The following is a 26,878-nucleotide window of genomic DNA, read 5'->3' as shown; positions in this document are numbered from 1 at the left end:
ACAGCTCTAATTTAATTGAATAGCGCCAACCTCATTTATGTTAATCTTGACAGTATCTTTACGTACAACAACAAAGGTCTGGGCTGATATAATGGCAAACAGTTGTGCAATCACACTTTACTTTTAAATTCTCAATCATTTTATAAGCTATCCTATGAGACCCTGCATTTCTGAATTATTTTTTAATTAATATCTTTATTGCACCATCAGTAATGCATAGCCTCAGCAGCAGTTCATTGTTGGTGTGTAAAAAATATAGTGCATATGGAATATGGTCATAAGTGGAATATTGTCTCACAGAGATACACAGCTTTGGACACAGTCATATCTCCACTATGCTAATTAATGTAAGACAATGTTACCATAAAAATATGTTCTACAATATCATAGTTCGTTACCAAAACAAAATTTTCCTATTGGACGGAGTTATAAAAATATTACATATTCTTTTGTAAATTCCAGTAATTGCACATCTGCAACTCCTGCAAAGAATTTCAGAAATCTGAGCCTGCCTTGAATTGCTGTCGTCTACCTTCTCACAGAGGACAGTATCAAGATGTAGCCTGCCTTCACACTTAAGAGCACACACCCAGAACTGTATGCACAAGAATGATTTTCATTGATAATGTCATTCACAGCCAAGTTCTTGAACACTGGCAAGTCTGAAGCATAAGAATTTATATTTATTGGGGTGGACATGCAATTCTTTCAGAAATTTGGGGACTTTGAAAGAACATACGTGGCATATGTGTTACCATGATGCATGAGACTCCCAAAAAGAATCACGTGTATCTGTACACAGCTTTGTCCAAACATTGTGTGTGGGCAATTAGAGTAAGATAGTGACTCATTAGACCACAATCTGTTGAAGGTGTTCACACATGGAAGAGCTGGTGATGGCTTTCATTTCACCTAGCTTTAACGAATAACTCTTTGTTTGTTCTCTCTATAGTTCATTTATCTACCTATCTCAGCCAACTGCACATGGGATGAGCCTACACTCTTGAAATACCTGTTTCAACGCATTAATTATCAAAGGAGCTTAGACACTTATCTTAAACTTGGGCACCTTTCAGGTGACTGAGGTCTAGCAACATTAATCTTGATCTCTGTATGCCCATTCTCCAAGTTTTAACACACACACTTCACCTGCACACTTGAGTTGTTAAAGAGCTTTCAGTGCACAAGTGCCATCAGGACAAAAAATTAATGCAGCATGCCTCCATTTTTGAGTTCACAGTCCATGACTCTTCATTCAATCTTTCTGAGCTCCTGAGGATATCAGCCTACAGAGGGCTTCACCACATTTCCTTTTCCTATCTGCATATAAAGGATGTTTTTAAATTACTTTCCGGAAAAAAAAAAAAAAAAAAAATACACTTGCTTAGTTATTTTTAAATTTGTGGTTGTTTTGATCAAGATAATAAATGTAGTATATTTGTAAAACTTAGAACATAGCTATATGTTGTGAACATGTACATATTAATAGAATCATAGAACAGCTTGGGTCAGAAGGGACCTTACAGACCATCCAGCCCAACCCCTGCCATGGGCAGGGACACCTCCCACCACACCACGCTGTCCAAGGCCATTCAGCCTGGCCTTGAACACCTCCAGGGATGGGGCATCCACAGCTTCTCTGGGCAGCCTGTGCCAGGGCATCACCGCCCTCTGAGTGAAGAATTTCCTCCTAATCTCTAATCTAAATCTATCCTCCTCTAGTTTAATACCATCCCTCCTTGTCCTATCATAATCTGCCCAAGTAGGAAAATGCTCTCCATCTTTTTTATAAGTTCTCTTTAAGTACTGAAAGGCTGCAATGAGGTCTCCCTGGAGTCTTCTCTTCTCCAGGATGAACTTCTCCAGGATGAACATGTGTTGGGGGCACATTATATTAGATATTAGATATTGACAAATATCTAAGAAATCACCTATAAACTACTGGTCAGACAGGGCAGATTAACCTTCCACTTGGAATAAAACATACAGTTTAGTGAAGCGTACATCACTTATTTTTTCTAAAGATATGTGAAGTTTCACTTATGTGTATCATTTTTCGCTGCTGCTGCCACCCATACTTAAACCATGACATAATTACATCATCAACAACCTTTCTGACAGAATATATGTTAAAATTCTGAAATACATTACATTAGCAAAATCAATTTGCAGGTAAAATTTTTCACTTTACGTGTGTATTTGCAACTCCACATACTGTATGTTATACCGTATCTTGCAAACACTGCTTGTTACAACTGATCTTTTGATGGCACAGCTTCCATATGAATAACCCAGACTGATTTGGGATGTAGGATTTGCTTATATTAATGCCAGAATAACAATAATACCAAGCCATAAGATCCCTATGCAAATAGAATAGTCAGCTAGTACTTAATTCACCCAAGAACTAAGGGAATCCACTGAAAATGGGGGAAAATTCAAAGTATTCATTAGTGCTATTGAGGTTGCAGGTGTCCAGGAATCAGACCAAAGTTTCTCTGTAACTACTGCTTGTTTTCTCACCTCAGCTCTTACTCAAAGACTACATGAGGTATGTGACAACTTGCTGACCAGCAAGCTCAGCAGATTGAGCCATACCTAAATAAGAAGGCACAATACATCACCTTGGCTCCTGCTCTTTTTTCTTTGGCTTTCTCCTTCTCCTCCTCACCCCAGCCCTTCAGAGTCATGAATAAAATCATACAGTCCTTGTTAAATAACAGCAGCAAAATAAGGCTTTCTACCTGAAGTACTCACTGGCTTTCCAGAACAACTACTTGTTCCCAGAAGAAAAAGGAAAAAAATTATTTATTATTCAAAACGATTCTCTTTTCACAGAGATATTTTGGAAAACTGAAGACACAGTCTGCTTCTGTCTCCTTGACGGTTTCCAAAGTCAAGGATCAAAACAGTCTTTATTTGTTACTAAAAAAAAAAAAAAAAAAAAAAAAAAGAGGATGATGGTCAGGTTGTGTCACCTGGAGACATTTCAAGAATCCTCACGCTGCTCCCCGTTCATTTCTATGCCTGTGGATGAGCTGCGGTCCTCTGGGTGGGGACGGAACATTCAGATTCAGTAGGCATGAAGAAGAATGGAAATTTGTTCTTCCCTATTCAGTAAATTTTTTTTAGTCAGACCAAAGGAAACATACATGGAAAAAAAACATTCTGCCAGTTTTCTGTCATGGCAAAAATAATATTTAACAAACAAAAGCTGCTATGCAGTTTAACACTCTGCTTTGCTCCGCTCCTAAGAATCTACTAACCTCAAGGTCATTAAACCCTCAGGAGTTTAATTGTCATAGCTTCCCATAAAAGTAAATTACTTGGTAATATGCCCACATAATGATCAATGAACGTGAATATGAGAACATACCGAAACATGACGTGAAAAAAATGCTGCCATTTGCCACTGCATAACTCTGACATTTTCAGGGTGCTTATGTTAAAAGACAGCAGTGGAGGGTAAGACTGTTGGAGGTGTTTAAGTGATACAAATGCTAAGCACTCTCCAGCAAACCCTTTTTGTGCTAGAAAAGGGGTTTTGGTTGTTCTTTTATTTACATGAAGAATGGATTGCATTAATCAGAAAGTTTCTATTAGTTATTACAAAAATATTTGGGAGGGAACGGTAGGAAAAATGGCATTAATCAGCTCCTTCTTACTGCCAGGCTTGAAAATTACTTCTGGTGGTGGTGGTTTTTTTAAATAGCTGTTATCTCCTTGAAAGCCATCTGCTTTCCCTCTCCATGTTAGCAATGGCTGCTGCCAGAGGACGATACAGAGGGCAGGCAGGACACACAGACAGCAATGCACACAGACACACACACACGTGTGCAGCACGTGTCAGACACGCTCTCCCTGTGCTGACCTCCACCCAGCCACTCCAGCACATCGAGCCGGAGCTGTTCAGAGGAAAGGCAAGGGGATTAAGGCAAAGGGCTGGGGTGAGGATGAAGGTTTGAAGAGTAAGAAAATGCACACTAAGGAAACAGAAGTGAGCAAGGGAAATGAGAGGAAAGAGAATGAGCCAAAGCAAAGGTTTGGCTACACAGCAGAGAGAAGAAATGGGCAAATACAAGAGGCAACTGGTCCAGAGGGGGCGAGCAGCGACAGCCTGTCAGTGGGTCCAAAGCAGTCTCCATGACCAAGGTCTTCACTGCTCAATGCATGACAAATGTTACTTTCTGGCTCACATCCACACAGCTTAGCAACACCTCCTGTTACCGCAGACTGGTCACATCCACACCTCACTGCTCTTGGTGGAGGGGCTTGGGGCTGTGTTACCTGGTCCTGTGCAGCTAATGCACTGTTAGCATTGAGTACAAGTACATTTCAATTCAAAGTATCTGAAACAACCTGGAGACCACATCGTAACCTGGTAATATGGTATTTTCATAGCAGGAGAGTGAATGTTGTGCATTTTCAAAGGCCCAAACGCCCATGTGTGGGGAGAGTGCTGAAGGATGGTGAAAGCCACATAATGGTGCATAATGCCTCCAGAATGGACTATTTACAAAACAAAGCTATTGTCTTGGAGACAGTTTCTGGAAAAGAAAAAAGAATGAGCGAGTGAGCCAACCATTAACCAAAGCAGGCATCTGGATCCTCACTAAGGTCCCTGGCCCTCTCCAGCACTGCATTATGGAGTTATCCCAAGAATAAAAATGTGGAATGACCACTACCAAAAGAATAATATAAAACATATATCCACATTAACTTCAGAGTCAGGAAAGAAAGCAAGTTGCAAGAAATGTAGCTGCATTACTTGCTGGGAGATATTTACTTTAGCCAAGCTGGTCATTATGCTAACAGACTATTGCTTTTCTGTTACTTATCTTACTCCAGGTAGCACCGTACTGTGCAATGCAGCCACATCCATTCAGAGATACAGAGCAGAACTGTTGTGAATTCCTTACATCTGAATTGCTAGCATCATAATGACTCTGTAGGTGTTGATTTCATCTTAGCAGCAACAGATTTTCAATGCTTTACATTCCTGCCCAGAAATCAGCCGATTCAACCTGTTCATTAAAATTCACAAGAACTTCATGAATCAGCACAGGCTTCATTGTCCCCATTGTATATGTTGCAAGACTGAGGCACAGATGGACTGTGATTCACCCTAGGAGTATCTAGCAAAGGATACAGCCACAATGTTGTTAGACGTGTCATGTTTGTATAAATAATTTAAGTATAAGCAATAACAGTACCAGTGTATTCAAATAAAGTCACCCAAATTAGCTCAGCTTTATGCTCGAGTTCACTTTTGCGAAGGGAAATAAGTCTATCCAGAATGCAAAGGCTGGAAAGCTTCTTTTCCAGACAAACTAATGTTTAAAACAGCTATTTATCAGATAGCAATCACAGTTTTGGTTGCAATATTGAAGGTTCTGTGATCCCTCTAACATTTAATGTGAAATTAGATGCCTGCTGTGGAAGAACACACTAGTTGTTCCCATGCAGAAAAGATGAGAACCATCTAACAACAATGCAAGGATGAACATGAAGGACATAAATATTGTGAAGCCTGCCGTTTTCCTGCAAGCAAACTCAGCAAGCTCAGGCACAAGTATCAAAGAGCCACAGCTGCATACATGTGCTGCATATGGTCCTGCAGGCATGGGTAAGCTCCACAGCACCTCTTAAGTCAAGTGTTCATCATATTTGTGTTATCCATGCAAAAAAAAAAAAAAAAAAAAAAATCTGTATATATTAGTTAGCAATGCCTGGCAAAAGAATGAATGATGAAGAAGGGTGAGAACGTGCAAAGAAGTTACTACAAGGTAACAGTATTTGCCTTGAGAAGCACTAGAGCAGATCTACATGTGCGTGTCATTACCTCTAGATGAGGATTTGATGAATTGAGATAACCTATGCCTATGGTACACGGATAAAGTACTTCATATTTCTTATTGGGGAAGCCAATCAAAATGAGAGAAGCTGAAATGCAGTAAGCTCCCCACGCATGTTACTCAACATAAATTATCTTATTCCTCCACTCTAAAACTAGCTCAGAATGTTATCAGACTTTTAAAGTGTTATCAAAGGTTTAATTGAACGTTGAACCTATAGTCATTTACATCTGTTCAAAATGAATGGAGAAGAGAGGAATGGACCAAATCATTTTATCCTCCTCTTAAATTAACTTTTCAAAATTAACTTAGGCAATATTATGGTCTTTCAATAAGTTATCTATTGAAAATAATAACTTCACAGAGTGGTTTCCTACAATATTTGTACAGTGGCACATTTCAACGGTGGAACCTGAACATCTCCTGATCGTTTCCCAGTAAAGCATAAACACAAGCTTGTTATCATTTGGCCTGTAGTTATATGAAGGACTCTATATCTTGGATGGAAAATTTGGGGAGGTCTGCTGATGGAAATGCTTGAAAACCCAGTGTTCAATGGTATATATTTGAAATTAAAAAAAAAAAAAATTAACAAGTGATAATGTCTTACTAAACACCCAACTATCCCTCCAATACTATTTATATCAGTCCAAAATTCTATCAGCTTTGTTTAAAAAATTTTGGATAAAGAAGAAGGCATTACACATAGTCTTGACTGTGTTTACCCTTGCAAGGGTCCAGGGTGCATCTCTCAGTAGGAACCCTATACCTGGCCATGGACCCACTGATACGGGACTTATCCTTACCCATGTGCCAACATCCTGGCCACCCCTATCTCCAGGAAGGTGCCTGATGCCCAGGGCCGGGACTGCCCTGGTGTCCCCAGGCCTGCCCTGCTCCTGGCCAGGGTGGTGGGATGGATCCTGGCTGCCAGACCCTATTCTGCTCACCCTGGGTGGCTCCTGATGTCCCCAGCCCCCAAGGTAGGTCCCCAGCCACTTCAGTGGCCCAACTGCTACACATACCCTCCTACGGCATTATTTATCACATCTCTTCTCTCCATACAAAATGTCACCATACCCAGATTGGTAACTAACAGACAACAAGAGGAATGGCAATGGATTAGGTGAGGTATATTCTCTTTTGCATTAGATGAATTTTTTGTGTTTTCCTAAGCTACAAAAATGACCCTCCCAATTTAGGGATCAATCAGGTGTTATTTCAGAGAGCTCTGTAAGAATTCTCCCTTCTGGGCAAGTTATTTCATAATTATGCAACACGAACTTTCCTTCTTTGGTGTTTTGCACTTCTGGAACCACACAAAAAAAATAAAGAAATCACTAAAACATCTGGTAATAATTTTCCATCCACCTTCCAGATACCTACAATGCATTAAACACAAGGTTTTTAATTGTACTTTATATGTATTTTTACAGGTTTGTATATGTTATGGGACAGTCTTGGGTTTTAATAAAAGCTTCACAATGGGAAAGAAGAAGTAAACTATACAACAACAAGACAGATATACAACATTGTGGATGCCAAATAAATTCCAAATGTTCAGCAGTTCAAAAGTGCTGATATATTCCAAAACACAAGCCCAGTACTTCTAATAATGAAATTATGTTATACCATCACTTAGTTAATTATTCATAAATAAATGACTCAGATTTTATAAGTCCTGTTGCTTAGTTTGGACTACCCTGCCTTTCCCCTCTGTCCATATATCTGTACTTTGATTAGGTCATTGATACCTAGGACCAGGAAGTATAAGCCTCTAAGACATCTAGGGCTGAAGCCTACAACACACGAGTAGAAGCTGAAGAAAAGGGTTTGTAATTTATCCTGGAGAAGGGTATGGAGTGCGGGGCTTGCAATCGCATCCTCAGATGCAGATGATTGTCTCTTTGGAGGGTCTGAGACCGTGGGATCTGTTATCTGATGGTGGTGCTGGACGTAGCTGCATGGTGAGGGAAGGGAGGCTGCCCAAGCTGTGCTCCTGGGAGGTCCTCTGTCCCCTGACCTTCTCCCCTCTGATTCCATTAGCCTGCGCATACTCACACTTAGGAAATATGATTAAGTTACCCTTCCATCTTAAACTATTCCTGTAAAATGCTCAAATCCCAATGTGATGATTTGGACAACTCAACAACTCTGGTTGATATCACTAAGATGTTAGGAAGCTGTTCTTACATAAACTGCTGTGTTATGGATACTTTGTGGATGTATAGTCATCGTTCAGACTTCCCTCCCCATTTTCAGGAATCCTGACACATGCATTAGGCCACATGCCACATCCTGTCATTTAATGGAAATCTGTATGAACCCATATCTATGACGCCATGGGGCACGTGGAGCTGTAGGTCAGGATGGGCTGCTCTCAGGGGATCATGCCTGCTAGCAGCCCGTCCTCTTGCCTGCAGAGCAGTGCCGTTGCCTCCTTCATCCTTTGTCATTCCTTCACAGAATCACGGGTGAGGATCAGAGGTTAATTCAGGTTAGAAGGGACCTCAGAAGGCCAGCACTGGGGTGCTGGTGTTAGATGTGCCTGGAGCTGACTCATCCCAAACCCAACCAAGCACCAGTCTCAGCCTCTTCTCACAGGGGAAATGCTCCGGACCCAACCATCGTGCTGGTCCTACACTGAGCTTGCTCCAGTTTGTCAAGGTCTTTCTTGTACTGGGGGACCAAAACTGGATGCAGAATTCTGGATAAGGCCTAGCAAGTGCCACATGAAGGGGGATAATTACTCTCCTCAGGATATGCTACTGTTAATATGACCCAGGTTTTTGCTGCCTTCTTTGCTGCCAGGGCTCACGTTCAGCTTCCTGCCTCCCACAGTCCCGTTTGCCAGGAGTAAGAGGCTGACGGCCTGGTCTGCTAACTATGCTTGAAATGTGGGATCTCTGAGAGACACCAGAACCACACTACTACTGAGAGAAAGGCACATATAAGGGCAAGAAGAAGTCATAACATGCTGGCCCCAAGAGTTAAGTTCTTGCTCAGTGTGTGAGACAAGATAGATCTAATCCATTACTGACATTCATTATCCAAATACATTCAAATCCAATTCATTACCCAAAGCAGGGAGAGGTGGAGATGTAATGCTGAAAGTCAGCAACCATTTTTCAATCAACAGTAGTTAAGGGTGCTGCCTAACTTATCTTCAGGTGGAGGGTTTGTGTAATGGAACATGTCCAAACACTTAACAAAGAAGTCAAAATTATAGGAAAGAACTCAGAAATATGAACAAATATTGAGCAAGAGATAACAGAAGACAGGTGCAAATTTGTTGTTGTAAAGCTAGAGGCTAGCCTAGACTGGCAAAAGCACAAACCATGCTAAAAAGCAAGTTTGCCCACCCTCAAGGAACTGCACAAAAAGATCTTTAACTACCCCTATTCAAATAAACCCTAACATGGCAAGGAAGTTGATTTCTATGCATTTTTTTGTGTAGACTTGTCTTTGACAGACAGCAAAAGGAAATGACATTAGGATTCTGTGCTATATCTCTTTGTGTATGTGTACAAACTCCTGCGTTGCATTAACAGTAGCCAGAATTCCCACCCAGCTGGAGCTCTGCCAGGGTTTGTGCCCAAACCTCTGGGGAACCCAAAGAAAGTGCTCTAGGCCCAAAAGGGCTGGCAGATAACAGTGGGTTGCAGTTTTCAGGAGGGATGATAACGAGAGTTTCTGTACCACATGTGCTAAGCGGTTGTGTGATCTAGTATCCTGACGCATAAAAGAGCGGCGGTATTTCAGATAAGGATGAAAAAACTCAATTCCTCCCTCTACAAAACAACCCTTATAAAAGAATAGATCCCCTAGTTTTAAAACAAATAATCCATATCTAATTCACAGATTCATCTTCACAATTAATCTTCTATTAAAAAACAGATGAACAAAAGTACATATGAATACATAAATGTATATGTAAGCATAGCCTCACATATCCCACATAAAAACACTAAGCATTTCAGAACACTAAAATCTCTTGATAAAGCAATAAAATTAAAGTATGTGGTTGTCGTTTGCACTTTTGAGAGACTCAACAAGGCATACAACACTTCATATACAGAGTATTTGCCCCAGAACTGATGTCAGGAACAGAAAACCTTTGTAAATTCATGGGTGTAATGTAGCACTCAAAAATATATACAATTACACCATCGTTGGGAAAAAGTCCAGCAGCAGGTAATATCAAATGCAACATCTTTACGATATGGTTTCATTATGTTGCTGACTTATTAGCATTAGCATTTGATATGTATGAGGAAAATAATGTTTACAGAGCTCTTGGTACACCACATTATGATCTCAGCTACCATTACAGCAGGATGAGGAATATGAAACCATGGTTTATGAAGACAGTCTTTCAGAATTATGTAGTTCAGTTAGGCCATGACTCTTCTACACATGCATACAGTGAGAGAAAACATAAAAGTAATGAATGATTTGTTTTATTTTACATATTATTCAGCAAATTTAATTACACTCCCAGTCTTCCAACTCACAGACTCACAGAATGGCTGAGGCTGGAAGGGACCCCTGAAGGTCACCTGCCCCAACCCCCTGCTCAGGCAGGGCCACCCAGAGCAGGATGCCCAGGCCCATGTCCAAGCAGCTTTTGAGGATCTCCAAGGAGAAGGCCCCACAACCTCTTTGGGCAACCTGTGCCAGTGCTCCATTACCCACATGGGAAAGTGCTTCCTGATGTTCAGACAGACTCCTGTATCCCAGTTTGTGCCCATGGCCTCTTGCCCTGGCACTGGGCACCACTGAACAGAGCCTGAATCTATCCTCTCTGCATCCTCCCTTCCAGTGTTTATCGACACTAATAAGATCCCCCTGACCCTCCTGTTCTCCGGGCTGAGCTCCCAGCTCCCAACCTCCCATCTCTCTCAGCCTCTCCTCATAGGAGAGGTGCTCCAGTTCCTTCATCATCTTGCTATCCCTACCTTGGATCTTCTCCAGCATGTCCACGTCCCTCTTGTACTGGGGGGCCCAGAACTGGACCCAGCACTCCAGGTGTGACCTCACCAGTGCTGAGTAGAGGGTAAGGATCACCTCCCTTGACCTGCTGGCAATACTTTGCCTGATGTAGCCAAGAAAACAGTTGGTCTTCTTAGCAGCATGGGCACAATGCTGGCTCACGTTCAGTTTGGTGTCCACCAGGATAGTAAGGTCCTTTTATGCAGAGCAACTTTCCAGCTGGGTGCCCTCAGCACGTGCTGGAGCCTGGGGTTCTTCCTCCCCAGGCACAGGACTTTGCACCTCTCCTTCCTGAACCGCATGAGGTTCTTGGCAGCCCAGAGCTCCAGGCTGTTGAGGTCATTCATTAAGGTAGTTAGTATGAAGATGACTGCAAGAGTTTCTTGGTGAGACAATGACTTGCAATGACTCACCAATTTTATGGAAGGTGGAAAACATTATTCTGAGGGAATCTTTTTCAGTGCCTCAGACAGTCAAATGCCTTATTATACTGAGGAGGTTTGAAAAACTAACTACAGCTGATAAAACTGGTGATAGCTGTTTTAGAATAATATTCATAATTAAAATTTAGGAAAATGAAACTATCATCTGCAGAAACACTGTATAATAAACACTGTACTCATCATACACAAAGCCATCCATGCCCAACCATGAAGAGCGTTAAGTGTCTCCTAGGAAGTTCCAGATAAATATACAAATGCAAGTCTCCTGCCCTAAATTTTTATAACCATGTAAGACTCTTGTGCTACTGGAGTTGAAAACAAAATGCCTATTCCAACAATGTGAGCAGAATCTATTACATTTCAAAATCTTCTAGGTATACTGGTAGCCTCGGAAATGTACAAGGACTTAACAGAAATCCAGTCTTGTATTTTTTTGACAGTGGTCCAGTCCTGGATTTACACAAAGTGATCTCCACTGTACTATACTGAACACACTTTGCTCTTTTGTTGCATGTGGGCATGAGAAGGAACCATCAAACCTTGAAACACTATCACCAGCCCTGATACTGTTTCCCTAACTCACCAAAAGCAGGGCTGGGGTGTAACCTGAGAGGTCTTGTAGCCCAGCACTTTCATCCAATGCAGGATCACCTTTATGAGATGTTCAGGAAGTAGATCGAGTTACCTGGAGGTAATGAGCCTTCCAATTGCTAGTGATAAATAACTGCATTGGCAAATTAAAATAAAACACGTCATCCAACACTTTGCTAAAAAAGTGGTAAGCAACTGGTTTTTAACACTAAGCTCTAGGTTTTACATCCTCCTGAGGGAAATCAAACCATTTCTTAGGACTGGTGAAAGGATTACACAGCCCCTCCCAGTACCTGCTATTCCAGTGCTTCGCAGCCCTTATCAATGCAAGGCTGACACAGCACCTAACTTAAATTTCTGTTTGTGCAGCCAAAGCTTGCATATTATCTTTCTTTTAAAGGGCATGCATGAAGATCAACTGGCTGTTATTCTCCTGTTCCTACTGTGTTAAGACAATTTCTCATAGTTTGCGTTTTCTAGGTCTCTTAATATTTTTAAAGCCATTCTGTGGACTGTAAACTGTGTGCCAAAGCAAGCAGGGCACACTGCTCCAGCTGCTATCTGAGTGGTACCTCAAGACCAGCAGCATACGTAACCCCTTTGACATATCTATGACACACTTCACACATAAGAACTTTTTTTCTCTTATTTAGAACAGCTACAATGCTGCTGACAGAGTGATCCCCAGGTATCAGTTTTGCAGTCTGTCGTCTCTTATTTTATGTTTGAAATGCTGATTTTCTTTCCCTTAAGCATTGTAACTTACTTACTGGATTTTGTCATATTGATTTCTGGCCATTATGTATCCCTCTCTCAAGAACAGTTTAAATCATAAGGCTTTTCTTCAAAGTTCCTTGGTGTCACATGAAAATTTTACAAGAGTATTCTCTGTTCTGGCAATTAATGAAAGTATTGAACAGTAATGGAGCTGGGACAAAGAGACAGCTCTGTAGGTAGGACTCTTATCCTCCTACTTTGACACAGAACTTAAAATTACTCTTTAGAGCAATACATTTCCATTTTATGCTGATTTCTTCTTAGTTACCTCTATCTAGTTTACTTACAAGAACGTGGGACAGTATCAGAAGTCTCACTGAAATGAAATCACATATACCTCATTTAGTGTCCCCTTCTCTGCACAGGGAGATAAGACCTTCAAAAAAAAAAAAACATCTTAAATAACAGGAATACTGTAGACATACCAGGTGAAAATGTGGCATCTTCAACCTTAATTTCATAGAATCATAGAACAGCTTGGGTTGGAAGGGACCTTAAAGATCCCATAGTTCCAATCCCCTGCTGTGGGCAGGGACACCTCCCACCAGACCAGGTTGCCCAAAGCCCCATCCAGCCTGGCCTTGAACACCTCCAGGGATGGGGCATCCACAGCTTCTCTGGAAAACCTCTGCCAGTGCCTCAGCACCCTCAGAGTAAAGAAATCCCTCCTAACACCTAATCTGAATATACCCTTTTCTAGTTTAAAACCATCCTCCTTAGTACTATCATTATCTGACCAAGCAAAAAGTCACTCTCAATCTTTTTTATAAGCTCCTTTAAGTACTGAAAAGCTGCAATGAGGTCACCCCAGAGCCTTCTCTTCTCTAGGATGAACAGCCCCAGCTCTCTCAGCCTTTCTCCATAGGAGAGGTGCTCCAGCCCTCTGATCATGGCCCTCCTCTGGACCTGCTCTAACAGCCCCACATCCTTCTTGTGCTGGGGGCCCCAGCCCTGGATGCAGCACTCCAGGTGGGGCCTCACAAGGGCAGAGCAGAGGGGCACAATCACCTCCCTCACCCTGCTGGCCTCTCCTCTGTTGGTGCAGCCCAGGACCCAGTTGGCCTTCTAGGCTGCAGGCACACACTGCAGGCTCGTGTTGAGCTTTTCATCCACCAGAATCCCCAAGTCCCACTCCGCAGAGCTGCTCTCAGTGAGTTCTCCCAGTCTGTGCTCATGTCTAGGATTGCCCCAACCCAGGTACAGCACCTTGCACTTGGACTTGTTGAACCTCATTAAGTTCACATGGGCTCACTTTTCTAGCTTGTCCAGATCCCTTTGGGTGGTATCGATTCATTCTGCCGTATTGATTGCACCACTCAGCTCGGTGTCATCTGCAAACTTTCTGAGTGTGCACTCGATCACACTATGTCACTGATAAAGATATTAAACAGCACCAGTCCTGAGACAGATCCCTGAGAGACACCATTTGTCACCAGCCCCCACCTGGACACAGAGCCATTGAGTTTGTAATATCATATCTGATTTTTGTATGATGTTTTGCAAAGCCTATTCTTTGAGTCAAGCTCATGTACCTTTTTCTTGGATCTCATGACTCATGAAATATGATGAGGAGTACAAGTTTTTTGTCTTGGAAAACCTCAGCCCATAGGTCCTGTAGAAAAGCCAGTTCAAGGCAGACTTGCAGGGGAAACCCTAAGATCACAGCGAAAGGAACAGGCAATGGCAACAAGAGCTCATCATTGACATTATTCAATTCTACTGAGGAGAATTCCTCAATTCTACAAAAATAAAGAACCAAAATTCTGCTTTTATTTGTACTCATTACATGACTGTCTCAGAACTGCATCTTTACAACAGAAATCCAAACAGAAAATGCAATTTTCATAAATTCCATGGGTGCTTCTCTAGAACTGCCAAATGTTGGTAACAAACCTAACTGTAGAAATCACACGATCCAAGTCCTACATGTATAGCTACAGCTGGCTGCAGCATTTCAGCCATGTCACACCAGATGCTAGGCAGTGGCATGAAGTCCGGGTATCGGATCATTCTGCTCTACAGTTGCAGCAAATCTCCTGTGCTTGCAGCTGCCCTGAAATCAGTACGTGCCCATCTGCCCCAGGGCAGGTACAAGGCAGGGTTATTGCAGCAGCAATACCCAGGATTGCAGGTGTCCTTATCATCACACCCCCGCCTGTTCACTGCACACTTCCAACCAGAACACTCTCTGAATGGCTATGTCCTCACTCAGACACAGAGTAGACCAACAGGAGTAGATTCATAAAGTAAAATAGCTGGCACTGAGGATCTGATGTCCATGCCATAAGGATTTCAGAAAGTTTTACATTAAAATGGTTTCAGTACGGGCTGAACGCTCGTAACTGTACCAGTGTGTTCCCAATACATCTGCTTTAGGGTCATTCAAAGAATTCATTTCGTGTGCTCCAGGATGGCTCTGTGATGTGAACCAGAGCTCGTCAATGAGGAAAAACTTGCTTAAACGCATACTGCTGATCTAAACTAAAATGCTCGCTAAAATACACTCGCACCTGATGCTGCTAAAGGGTGCTGAAGTCTTTGCATTCATTAGGTCTGCCATTCCCTTTGCAAAGAGCTGTACTGGGTTTGTTGCCAAGACCCTCCTCCAACCGCGAGCAGGAGACAGCAAGTGGCTAAGGCGTACAATTGAGGCATTCATGGCAAAGAAACGAGTTCAGCTGTGCGAAGATTTTGAAAATCACCAAGTAATTTATTTGTGCAAGGTTTACCTTTGTGAAATGGAACTGATTACACATCAGTCTTTTAAGCTGGGTTGTGATCAGCTCCCAGATGTTGGTGGAGAAATTGTGCAAAGCGCAGATCATATTGAGCCACTGACGTTAGTGCAAATATAATGCTGCAACATAGTGCACAATGGAGAGATGGATGCCTCCATCTAGTTTGCTAGGCATGCTTCAGGTCTGAAGCAAGAGTGTTTCAGCTCGATATTGAGCATGTGCTAATAAATCCTTCCAGGGATTATCTAGCTCTTCACAGGGCCAACCTGTGAACACCTCCACTGTACTGTAGGTCTGGGTCCACCAGAAAATGTGCTACAGAGATACCCAGGTGGGTGCAAAAAGAGGAAATGTGTGTGCTGGGCAGAGTTTAGTGCCAGTCCTGTTGACTCAGCAGCAAAGGCAGCAGCACTGGGAAGGTGGAGGAGCAGGATGAGGCCCTGGATGTGGGGGAGAACGGGGGAGATGGCAGCCAGAGGGCAATAAGAGGTTGTCTCAGGCCTGGGAGGGGTGAGAACAAAGCAGTGGTTGTGGCAGCAGCCCTGGGCATGGGAGGGAGAGGAGAGGAGGTGGAGAGGAGATGGTGACAGTGATTAGCTCTCCTTGCCTCTCCTGGCTGCATTCCCCTTGCATTTTCCAAGGGCTTTAACCCACTGTGAGCTGCACTCCAGGAACAGGCAGGGCAGCTCAGGGGCAGAGCTGCCATCACCCGCTTTGCCACCTCCTCCTGCAACCTGGAGCGCCAGGAAGGTGGTGCAGGCACCCCACCAGCTCAGTGGCGCTGACCTCACGCAGCTGTGTTTCTCGGGGTGTAGCCTGCATCATTTGGGTTTATGGATTTCTCGATGTCCCAGTCCTGAGCCACCTGAGATAAAAGAGAAGTCACTGTCTGATCTCGCTTTTCTAAATCCTGTACTTACCCTGGTGTTTCAGAGCACAGTTCAACAGACATTTCTCAAGTGTGTTGGCTGATTCCTTTGGTTAAGAAAACTGCCAACAGATTTTCCAGCGCTCCTAAGAAACCAAAGTAATCTGAATATACTCAACTAAAATGTTGCAATGTGAGATTCTGTGTTCAGGTAATGATTCGCCCTGTAATTCTTAAGTAGTATACAGAGATTATGAGTTTAAAAGAAGATGGTATTACACTTCTTTCCCAACTGCATGTGTTTGCAGCTACTTTTACTCAAGTGATAAGGAAGAACGTAACACAAATTCCTTGCATTTGCACTACACACTCAAAACGTTTTAGGCGAGTTAATCCCCAAACTATTATGTCTGTTTAGGCTAAAAATAGCCTGTTATTTTTCCTCTGGCAACCTCAGTCAAGAGCGTGGCTCCGCCGTTCAAGCAGGGGCCTGCGCAACTCGGAGCCAGCAGCCAGATGCAGCCTGCAGCGCGTTTTATCCCCCTGGCACGGCAGACGCCCAGACAGGTTAGTGCATTTTAACAAGCTGCTGGCACAACCAGTTGCTGCTGCTGGTAAGCGACCTTGCGGAGGCTCTCGCAAGCACGGCTGCTCCCAGATAAGGCCCTCTGCAGCGAGCAGGGGAGCAGGAGGAGCTGGAGGGAAGGCTGGCAGGGCGCGTGCTGGAAGCAAGAAGCGTGGGGAGCGCAAGGTGGAGGAGCTTTGGGAAACGGAGCCTAAAATACGAGGTTGGCTGGTGGATGGTCCGCGTCCCCCGTGGTTGTGCCAGGGCACGGGGTGAAGGTATGGCAGCAGGGTGGCACTGCACATCCCGGCCACCTGCAGCCCCACTAACACACCCTGCAAGGCAGGGGCTGTGTCCTGGGAACGAAACCCGGGTATCACCGCACACACCTGCAAGCAAACCCAGCAGGGTAAATCTAACAGGTAAATCGAAACACTTCACGAGACACCTGGTGGCTTGAACCCCGCAGGCCTGCTGTTTGCAGCCAGGAGGTTTATTTCAGCCTCCTTACCCCCAGCTTTCCCCCCTCCCTGCTTTTCCCACTCACGCTCCCGCCCCGCGGCCGCGCACGGCGCCCGGCGGGCACCCCCTCCAGGCTGCAAACCCGCTGCTCGCCCCCGTCCCTTTGCACGGAGCGGGGTGGGGTTGGGGGCTGCATCCCGGCGGCTGCCTGCATGCCCCCGGTACCTTGTAGTGTCGGAAGCCGTCCAGCTGCCGGGCGCTGACATACCGCCGCCGCCACATCGCAACGCAGCGGGCGGGGAGGGGAAGGGAGGGGAGGGGAGGGGAAGGGAAGGGAAGGGAAGGGAAGGGCCGGGCCGCCAGGGGCGGGCACCGGGGGCGGCTCCTGGCGCCTGCCCCCCCGCTGGTGGGTCTCGCACAGCCCTTCGTCTCCCCCTGTGGCTGTGGTTCAGGGGGCATTGTGGTGGTGGGCACTGAAACTGGTCGGCTGGTGGGCCCTGAAAGGGGTTTTCTGGCTAACTGGTTCTTTCTGGGCTCCACGTTGCAGGTGCGGTGGTTGTAGGATGCGCCACGGTTGTAGGATGTGCCACACCGTTTAAACTGGCGTGCTTGAGAAACCAGCGATACTGAGGAGTGGAGATTTTGCAAGCAACAGCCCGCGTACTGCGTCTCTTGCAGAATGACTGAGGTTGGAAAAGACCTCCGAGATCATCCGGTCCAACCCTCTTAAACTCTGTGTAAGCACCTGCACCAGAGATCCGCACCAGCCTGCTGTGCTGCTCGTTCTCCCATGTGCCTGGTGACAGGACGAGGAGGAATGGGCTAAAGTTGCACCAGGGGAGATTTAGGTTGGATATTAGGAAGAATTTCTTTACCGAAAGCATTGCTAGGCATGGGAATGGGCTGCCCAGGGAAGTGGTGGAGTCACCATCCCTGGAGGTCTTTAAAAGACGTTTAGATGTAGAGCTTAGGGATATGGTTTAGTAGAGGACTGGCTAGTGTTAGGTCAGAGGTTGGACTAGGTGATCTTGGAGGTCTCTTCCAGCCTAAACAATTCTGTGATTCCTGCTGGTTCCCAGAGAAGGGAGGCACTGCTGTGGGCAAGGGGCTGTGGAAAAACGTGGAGCCACCTTTCAGCTGCGAATGCCTGTGAGCATATGGCTTGACACCTTGCGTTACCTTTGCTGCACGCTATTCAATGGAGAGTTGAAATCATGTACATCACGGCTGAGATCCCATTAACCACAGGGAATCTATCCAGAAACAAAATCAATTAACATCCATTACTCAGGGCCTGTGAGTGCTTCCAGGCACCTAATGTATTGTGAGAGCCAGTGTTATTTTACAAGCTCTGCAGGTTTGATAGGAATTATATACAAGTTAAAATAGCTAAGTGCAAACAGTATACAATTGTTCTCTATTATTAATTACACATTAATCATTTGAGACATTCTTACATCCACATACTGCTTCCAATAGCAGTGTCTTCTTCCAACTTCAGCTCTTGGAAACAACCAAAACTTAAGTACTGAGCTTCAGATTACTGAGTTACTGCTTGACTCCAGTTAGGAAAGCTAAAGTATTTGGATCTGATAACTTCCAGGAACCAACTCCTGAAATTAATGTGCACTCATACACTGGATTTTGATTTGGGATTCCTTTCACCTCTCAGTGTTACTATCATGTTTTTAAGTCGTATTATGTTATTGAATTAATTTACATGGGTGTTTGAGAAGAGACCCTGCCATAGTCAACAGAGATTTTTTTTTTATGCAAGTAGGTTGCCAAAACTGACCCAACCATTTTCTGGTTATCACTTTCATTTCCTAAGTTAAACTCACATAAACCTCAAACATGAAAGCAGAAATGTAATGGAACAACTGTGAGGAGTGCGATAGACAGTGGTAGAAAAGGCACATGCTTTTTGAAAGCTATGAGTTCACAAACTATTTTTTCTCTCTGCAGACCTCTAAGTGCATCTTAAAAAGAAGAATTGCCATCAGGAAGATACTGATATAGAAGATATATATAGTAGTTACAGAGCACAAGCTATATTTCCCGTTCTTCCCTGAAAACTATCTTGCTGATAAGCACTTTAAAAATAATAATAATAATAACAAAAAGGGGCAAATACTCCACTAACCAGAGAATGCAAGAGACTGCCTATGTGTAACAACGCAATTGCAGGAATTTACACCTCAGCATGTTCTATGTCTGCTAATCACCACATCAAAGCAGGCAGCTTTACTCTGCTATACTGAGCAGAGGGAAACAGGCTAATGACTGAACATGAAACATCACAAAACAAGCCACGACATAAGTAATACTACATTTGAGAAAACTGTGGAAGTTATACTGACATGTGCTAGTCATTGATTTAAGAAACTTCCTTGATTTGGGGCAAACTGAGGACATACATAAATCCTTGGGCCATGATGGGGTGCATCCATGAGTGCTAAAGGAACTGGCAGGTGTGATTGTGAAGCCACCCTTGTACTCTTTGTTCAATTGTGTCAATTGGGAGAAGTGCCCAAAGTGGAGGAAAGTAAATATCACTCCCACCCTCAGGAAGGGCCAGAAGGAGGACCGAGGGAACTACAGGCCAGTCAACCTTATCTTGATCCCTGGGAAGGTGATGGAACAGCTAATCCTGGAAACCGCTTCCAGGCACATGAAGGAAAAGAAAATCATCAGGAGTAGTCAGCATAGATATTGTCTTCCTGGACTTCATTAAACTCTTTGCTGCCGTCCCCTATGAGCTTCTCACAGAGAAGCAGTTCAAGTTTGGGCTGGATGAACAGACAGTGAGGTGGATTGAAAACTGGCTGAACATCCAGACTCACAGGGTAGTGGTCAGCAGCACGAAGTCTTTTTGGAGGCCAGTAGTGAGTGGAGTACCCCAGGGGTCAATACTGGGTCCAGCCTTGTTTAGAATATTCATTCATGATCTGGGTCTGGTTCTGCACCCCCTCAGTACAAGAGAGACCTGGACATGCTGGAAAGGTTCCAAGGTAAAGCCACCAAGATGATGAAGGAACTGGAGCACTTTTCCTATGTGGAGAGGCTGAGAGAGCTGGGGCTGTTTAACCTGGAGAAGAGGAGGCTCAAGAGGGATTTTATCAGTGTCTATAAATACCTGAAGGGAGGTGCAAAGAAGATGGAGCCAAGCTCTTTTCAGTGATGCCCAGTGCCAGGACAGGAGGTGATGAGCATAGACAGGAGTCTGAACATCATGAAGCACTTCTTTCCTGTGCAGGTGACAGAGCGCTGGCGCAGGTTGCCCAAAGAGATTGTGGGCTCTCTCTCCTTGAAGGTCTTCAAAAGCTGCCTGGACATTTGTCCTGGGCAACTTGCTCTAGGTGTCCCTGTTTGAGCAGATGCGTTGAACCAGATGACCTCCAGAGGTTCCCTCCCACCTCAGCTATTATATGATTCTGTGATATCTTTTTCAAATTGAGATGTTTTAGAGTGCTTTTCCAGACAGCTGTAGTCCAAGCTGGCTGTCCAACATGCATGATTGTGGGAAAAACAAAGAAAGCAGCCTTAGTGCTTTAGCACATTCCCTGGTCACATTTCTGGAAAATTAATGAGCTGGGGCCTGAGGAAAAGGGAACTCTAAGTGGCACCAGCAGGTGGGTATCACAACCAAAAGGAAATGAGCTTAAGTATGGGTGAGACAAGCATTAAGACAAATGCCCAAATCAGAGCACAGTTAACTTTCATTGTAGAAAAAGCCTGAGTTTTATAAAAACTTTGGCTGCAATGTTTGTGACAGTTCAGACTTCACTGAGGAAATGACCCCAACAGGGCTTTCTGCAGCTCAGTGAGAAATAATTCAAAGTCAGATCTGAGTCTGGGGAAATTAGTAGGGAAATTCCCAGGTCTTCAGTGCTGTTTACTAATGATGTGTAGTACTGAGAGAAAAACAATGATTTATTATTTTGAAAGAGCAGACATATTGTACCACTAGTAGATGCAAAAAAAATGTTTAAAAGGATAACTGTTCTACAGATACAAATGTTATGAAAGAATGAAAGAACGAATGAAAGAAAAAATGAAAAAATAAATGAACAAGAGAAAGAGAAAGAGAAAGAAAAAGAAAAAAAAAGAAAATAGGAAAGAAGAAAAAAAAAAGAAAAAAAGAAAAAAAAAGGAAAGAAGGAAACAAATCAAGACAAGTTACATTTAAAATGCCAGGAAAAGAGATGAGGGCTCAGGATGGCTTAGAATGAATATCTGGCTTTCAGTTTTCATTTTATTACAAGTTATAATGGGGTTTCTTGTATAGGGAGAACAGCTAGTATGGCAACTTCAGATTTAGTAATTTATGACACTGTTTTGTTTATTCCCCAGCTTAAAGCTGCCTACTATGCAATAGCCTTTATCTAAAAGACATCTAATGATACATTTCTGGTACTTTAAGGAAAAGTAAAGAGAAATCAGGCAGAAAGCAACCCCAAAACAATCAGCAGCCAAAGCAGGCAAGGAAGGAACTAATGTACTGGGAGGAACAGATGAGGTGGGAGCAGTGTGGGACACCTCAGAGTTCCCCAAAACGTGTAACATACGGGACCTCCTACTCCCCCCATTACTGCATGTTCTAGCAAAAAGCAAAGAAGTAAGCAAACGAGTATACCATAATGGAAGCAGATAGAAACTGAAAAACACAAAAACCACAAAATCATGGCATGTTAATATTCAAGGTATCTATGCTGCAAAAGAAGGCGGCTGTTCCAGCGTGTCTAGAATCAGTTTAGAGGCCCAATTTAAGTTTCAGGCTCCCTTTAACCTTCTCCTGGTCTGTATCCCATTTAGCCTAACATTGGAAATGCATCCTAGAAAATGATCACATCTCCCCACAATGTGATAAGATCACATCTTCCCACAATATGTGATGTATCAGTTCCCATGCCAGTTGTCCATTTGCAGTTTCAGCTTGCCCATGGGCAGACAAGCTCCATGAAGGCAGACCCCTACTGGGAAAAAGGCCCCTTAGGGGACCTTAATCTTTTCTGCATAGATGACGGTCACTTGCTCTACAGCAAAACAGTTCCAGACTGTTCGTAGCACTAAGAAAATCTTACACTTGGAGCAAAGCAGGCTTATAAGTAAGCATGTGGTGAAGATAGATGGTTAAAGAAGATAGGACAAATAACAGGAAAAATGTAGCATCTTGGTTTAGGAAAATGTAGGTAGTGGCAGGGCTGTACGTTTTGGTTCTTAGCTCAATTATGGCAAATTTTGGAACTTGAATCTACTCCTGAGGGGAGCCCATGTCTGGGGAGCACCACGGTGGACTCCTTAAACAGACAGCCTAATCCTTGTTTCCTCTACCTCCATTCCTGCAGGTCCTCAGATGTTTTCTCCACATTGCCATGGTGAAGAAAGAAAAAGTCCTAAACAAAATACCACATGAAGTGTCTCTGGTCAACATACTGTCCTAATAAACAGAACAGGCTTGAACCCGTTCTCATGCTCTGGGGGCAAATGACATGGTACATCTTGTGCAGTACAACTAAACTCTCTTCTTCCATGACAGGTCAGCCTCATCCGTGCTGCCTACCGAAAACAAATCCTGGCTTGTGCTACCTCCTGAACAGTGCCAGGGGCACTGTTTGGGAAGACGCCAGCTGGCAGGGGCACGAACCAGGCCAGGAAGCCTGCTGACAATCAAGCAGCAAGGACAGTCACAGGGCAGGGCATGAGCCCGTCTGTGGTCTGGCTCCCTTCAGTATGCTGGTGGAAAAGCCTGGACCCAGCTGCCCACAGTGCTGACCTGCTTACCTTGTTCCCCGCTCCACTTGGATTGCTCCAGCTCTTTTTAGTCTCCTGGGGAGCAGCTAACCTCCTTGAATACTTGCCACTCACCACCAAAAAAATGCTGGGCTTAAATGGTGCTTAAAAAAACCTTTTTCAAACTGGCAAGATCTTCTTGACTGCAGACAGTTAGGAGTCCCCATCCTCTTTCCAATATACTCTTCCTTGTGCACGGCTTTTCTTAAATGTTTTTCAGCAGGTCTATGCAAAGTGTTCAACACGAGGACATGCCTAAATGTGATAAAACCAGTCATGCTGAAGCAGTAGTAATGCTGGACATGAAAGAGAAATTTCTAAAGTTACTAGAAAACATAAAGAACAGTTTTATCATACTTCAATAATTTTAAAATATTGTTGAATTAAATTAGCAGGAAGAGCTTTAGACTTTGGTGGGAGTAAACCAGTCTAATGACTGACCTTTAAAAAGTGCCATTTTTTTCAATCTCAGAACATAAGCCTGTGATTTTTTTTTTTTTTTTTTTTTTTTTGCATTCAAGCCAAACCAAAGTAGATTTGATAATAGATGCTCGGTTTCAGTTTTGAGAGTCGTATTTTATTTGTGTTTATTTTGTTAAACGACAGAGATATCTTGCATAATGCAGACAAGTACTGTCAGAGACTTTGTAGAAGAATTACAGAACCCTAGACTACCCCGAGTTGGGAGGGACCCACAAAGATCATTGAGTCCAACTCCTGGCTCCACACAGGACCACCCAAAAATCAGAACATGTGTCTGAGAATGTTGCCCAAATGTTTCTTGAACTGGCAGGCTCCGTGCCATGACCACTGCCCTGGGAGCCTGTCCCAGTGCCCGACCACCCTCTGGGTGCAGACCCTTTCCCTAAACCCCTAAAACCTGATCCTCCCCTGTCCCAGCTCTATGCCGTTCCCTCAGGTCCTGTCACCGTCCCCAGAGAGCAGAGCTCAGCGCCTGCTCCTCTGCTCCCCTGGTGAGGGAGCTGCAGGCCGCCATGAGGCCTCCTCTCAGCCTGCTCTGCTCTGGGCTGGACAAACCCAGGGACCTCAGCCACTCCTCACACATTTTCCCCTCTAGACCCTTCACCATCTTTGTAGCGCTTCTTTGGACACTGTCTAATAGTTTTATGACTTATATTGTGATGCACAAAACTGCACACAGTGGGAGGACAATCCCTTCCTTTGACCAGCTAGAAGTGCTGTGCTTGATGCACTCCAGGAGAAGGTTGGCCCTTTTGGCTGCCAAGGCACACAGCTGACCCATATACAACTTATTTACTCATATTTCTTTTACAGCACAGAATGCAAAGAAACATGTGGAAAAGACAGAACGGCCAGCCATCTCCACACAGCACACACCAGGTGGGTGGTATGGCAGCTCTGTGGAGCCCAGTGTCCGCCCTGTTCTTCATTTCTTCAGGGATATGTTGATTCATTTAGTCTATTTTTGCTTCGGGTTTTCAAATGAGCAGCTATTAATTTTTAATTTGCATGAATGTATGAACTTGACTCCATGTGGTTTGCTAAAATCTGGCAGCCCCCGAGGTTTTTTTCACAAGTCTACACCTTGTCTTGGCATAGCCATGCATCGTACTGGGCAGTGACACAATTTAATTTACAGCAGAACAGATGCCACAGCTTTGGGATTAAAAAATCTGAAGTTTTGCATATCGTTTCCTAGGAAACCTTAGAAAGCTGGAAATCACCAAACTGCAACAGTCTGCAGAAGAAAATGTTATTTTTGATCTAGTCTGGAGACCTATCTTTGATCTAGGCTTGACCTTGGGATCCTCTATTGCCTGTTACAGTCATAAAAATCCATCTGACCCTAAAACACAGGTTATAAAATACTTAATGATTTTTTTTTTCTCCTCAATCTCATCCCAATGAAGCAGCTGGGATATTTGTGACTTTTAAAACTTCACAAAGGAAATGACTCAAACCAAACATCTTCCTCTGTGTTTGAATTTCACATTGTCCTTGCAGGTTTTATATGCTGGAAAGCTTTTAGAGTTGTAACTTTATGCTTCATAAGAGGAAATAAATCCATAAACCCCCGATAGAATGAAGAACAGCCACATTCAATCAATATAAACACGTTCTTCCAGCCTCAGTAATTTAAGCCTCCTTATCTTTTGATTAATTTGTATAAAATATATTTGTTTCTTTGAGAGAGTTCTTTCTATACATGGATTTAAAAACATCCATGCAATCAAGAGCACCACAGAAAAATAAATGAGTTTCCAGATTTTACTAAAGAAATAAAATGTTATTAATAACAGAATTTTATATTTTTATAGAATTTTAATGCACCAAAATAAAAAGGTATATATCTTAATGTTCTCTGAGCAGCAGCAACTTTGATCTTGAGCACATAAACAGTCAATCAGTCAATAACTCACAAAAAAATGTAATGGACTTGAAAAATAATGTATGAGTATTATGAAGCTTCTTAAAACTTTTGTGAGGAAGCTAAGCATCCATTTCTCTCTCTCCACAGAAACATTATTTTAAAAACAATCATTTCTATTTTAATTCATAGTATATAGCTTTTTGTTTTGGTTTGTGTTTTTTTTTTTTTTTTTTTTTTTTTTTTTGGCCCATTTCCTCTATTTCCATGTCATTCTAGTAGATTGTGAAGAACATTAAAACAAATTAAGGAAATCTATTGATTAGATCACCTTCTTAGGATTCAAAAGAAATACGTTCCTCACTGATGTGAGTATCTTGTAATCCTCAGAAGACGACTATGTATAGAAAAAAATAACAGACTCAATGAGCTGAGTAGACTTCAGTGGTCCAAGTATTTCTGTGATTTAGCTCTAACATAGAGCATTCAACTGAACAGTGCAGTAACATACCTCTACAAATATCAAAGAAAACCACTTTGATGGTGTATAATAGAATTCATTTGTCAATCTGGTAACTGGAGAAGAAATACTGCGAAGTTTTGGAAGGATGAGACCATACGGCTTTTAACTCTGTTTTGAACATAACAATCAAAGGCATCATGAATTGTGGATGATGATGTTCCTGGCTCTCCTCCTCTTGAGAAATCCACTTTAATTAGCGTTAGTTTCATAAATGGAATGGGAGATGGATATTGGCCACAGGGTGCCTTGGAAAAAACACAAACCGTAAACTATAGACATGTATATATGTAATTAGGGCTTAATAATAAAAATTACAGTCATGCAGCGTCTGCTATCAAAACACACATGCTTTACAAACTCTAAGCAGTTATGCTGTGAGATATAAATGTATTTTAACAAAGACTGTTTATTACTGTCTTATTATTCCTTATTATGCTTTCTTAACAGCAACACTATTAGACTAATTGAACTGCTCAGGACCATGCAGAAAATACAATTTCAGATGAAATTCCGTACAACTTGGCACTGATATATCCCCATTTTTTGAACATAAATATATCTTCTTGTGTAGATCTTCCCTCCCCTCCCCTCCCCTTCCCTCCCCTTCCCTTCCCTTCCCTTCCCTTCCCCTGCTTCACCCGCTGCACAGCGCATGCGCGCACCCACCCTCCTCCCCCTCCTTCCGCACCCCCCGTGACGTCACCCGCGCTCCGCCGCGTCCGTCCAATCAGAGGCGGCGGCTCCCGCGGCGCCAAAGCTAGAAAGGGCCGGGCCGGGCCGTGCCGAGGGGGTTTCCTCGGCGCCCCTCCCCTCGGGCTCCCCCGCCACGTGACCGCGGACGTGGCCGCGCGGGCGGGGGCGATGCCCAGTAGGAAGGTACCTGCGCGCGGCGGCGGCGGGGGGGGGAGAGCGAGGGGCTAA

At 43.5% G+C, this 26,878-nt stretch overlaps 2 protein-coding genes across 4 annotated transcripts in view; one reads left to right on the top strand and one right to left on the bottom strand.

Annotated features, from left to right (window-relative positions):
- Positions 1-17,583, bottom strand: part of LOC309874682 (ethanolaminephosphotransferase 1-like) — a 58,224-nt gene extending 40,641 nt beyond the window's left edge. Inside the window, exon 1 of the mRNA XM_082753112.1 lies at positions 17,517-17,583. Coding sequence (XP_082609238.1) covers positions 17,517-17,573 — 57 coding nt within the window. The 5' untranslated portion in view covers positions 17,574-17,583. The remainder of the gene's footprint in view (positions 1-17,516) is intronic.
- A 9,130-nt stretch (positions 17,584-26,713) lies between these two features.
- SPIDR (scaffold protein involved in DNA repair) overlaps positions 26,714-26,878 on the top strand; it is a 203,117-nt gene continuing 202,952 nt past the window's right edge. For all 3 annotated transcript variants that reach the window (XR_014316874.1, XM_082752975.1, XM_082752974.1), the window contains exon 1: positions 26,714-26,833. Coding sequence is in view for 2 of the 3 variants with exons in the window: in XM_082752975.1 (XP_082609101.1) it covers positions 26,819-26,833 (15 nt within the window). In the remaining variant the exon portion in view is untranslated. The remainder of the gene's footprint in view (positions 26,834-26,878) is intronic.

This window comes from Aythya marila (assembly GCF_965140915.1).
Source record: "Aythya marila genome assembly, chromosome: 2".
Classification (NCBI taxonomy): domain Eukaryota; kingdom Metazoa; phylum Chordata; class Aves; order Anseriformes; family Anatidae; genus Aythya; species Aythya marila.
Note: the sequence above shows the minus strand (reverse complement) of the source record. Positions and strands in the feature narration are given on the sequence as shown.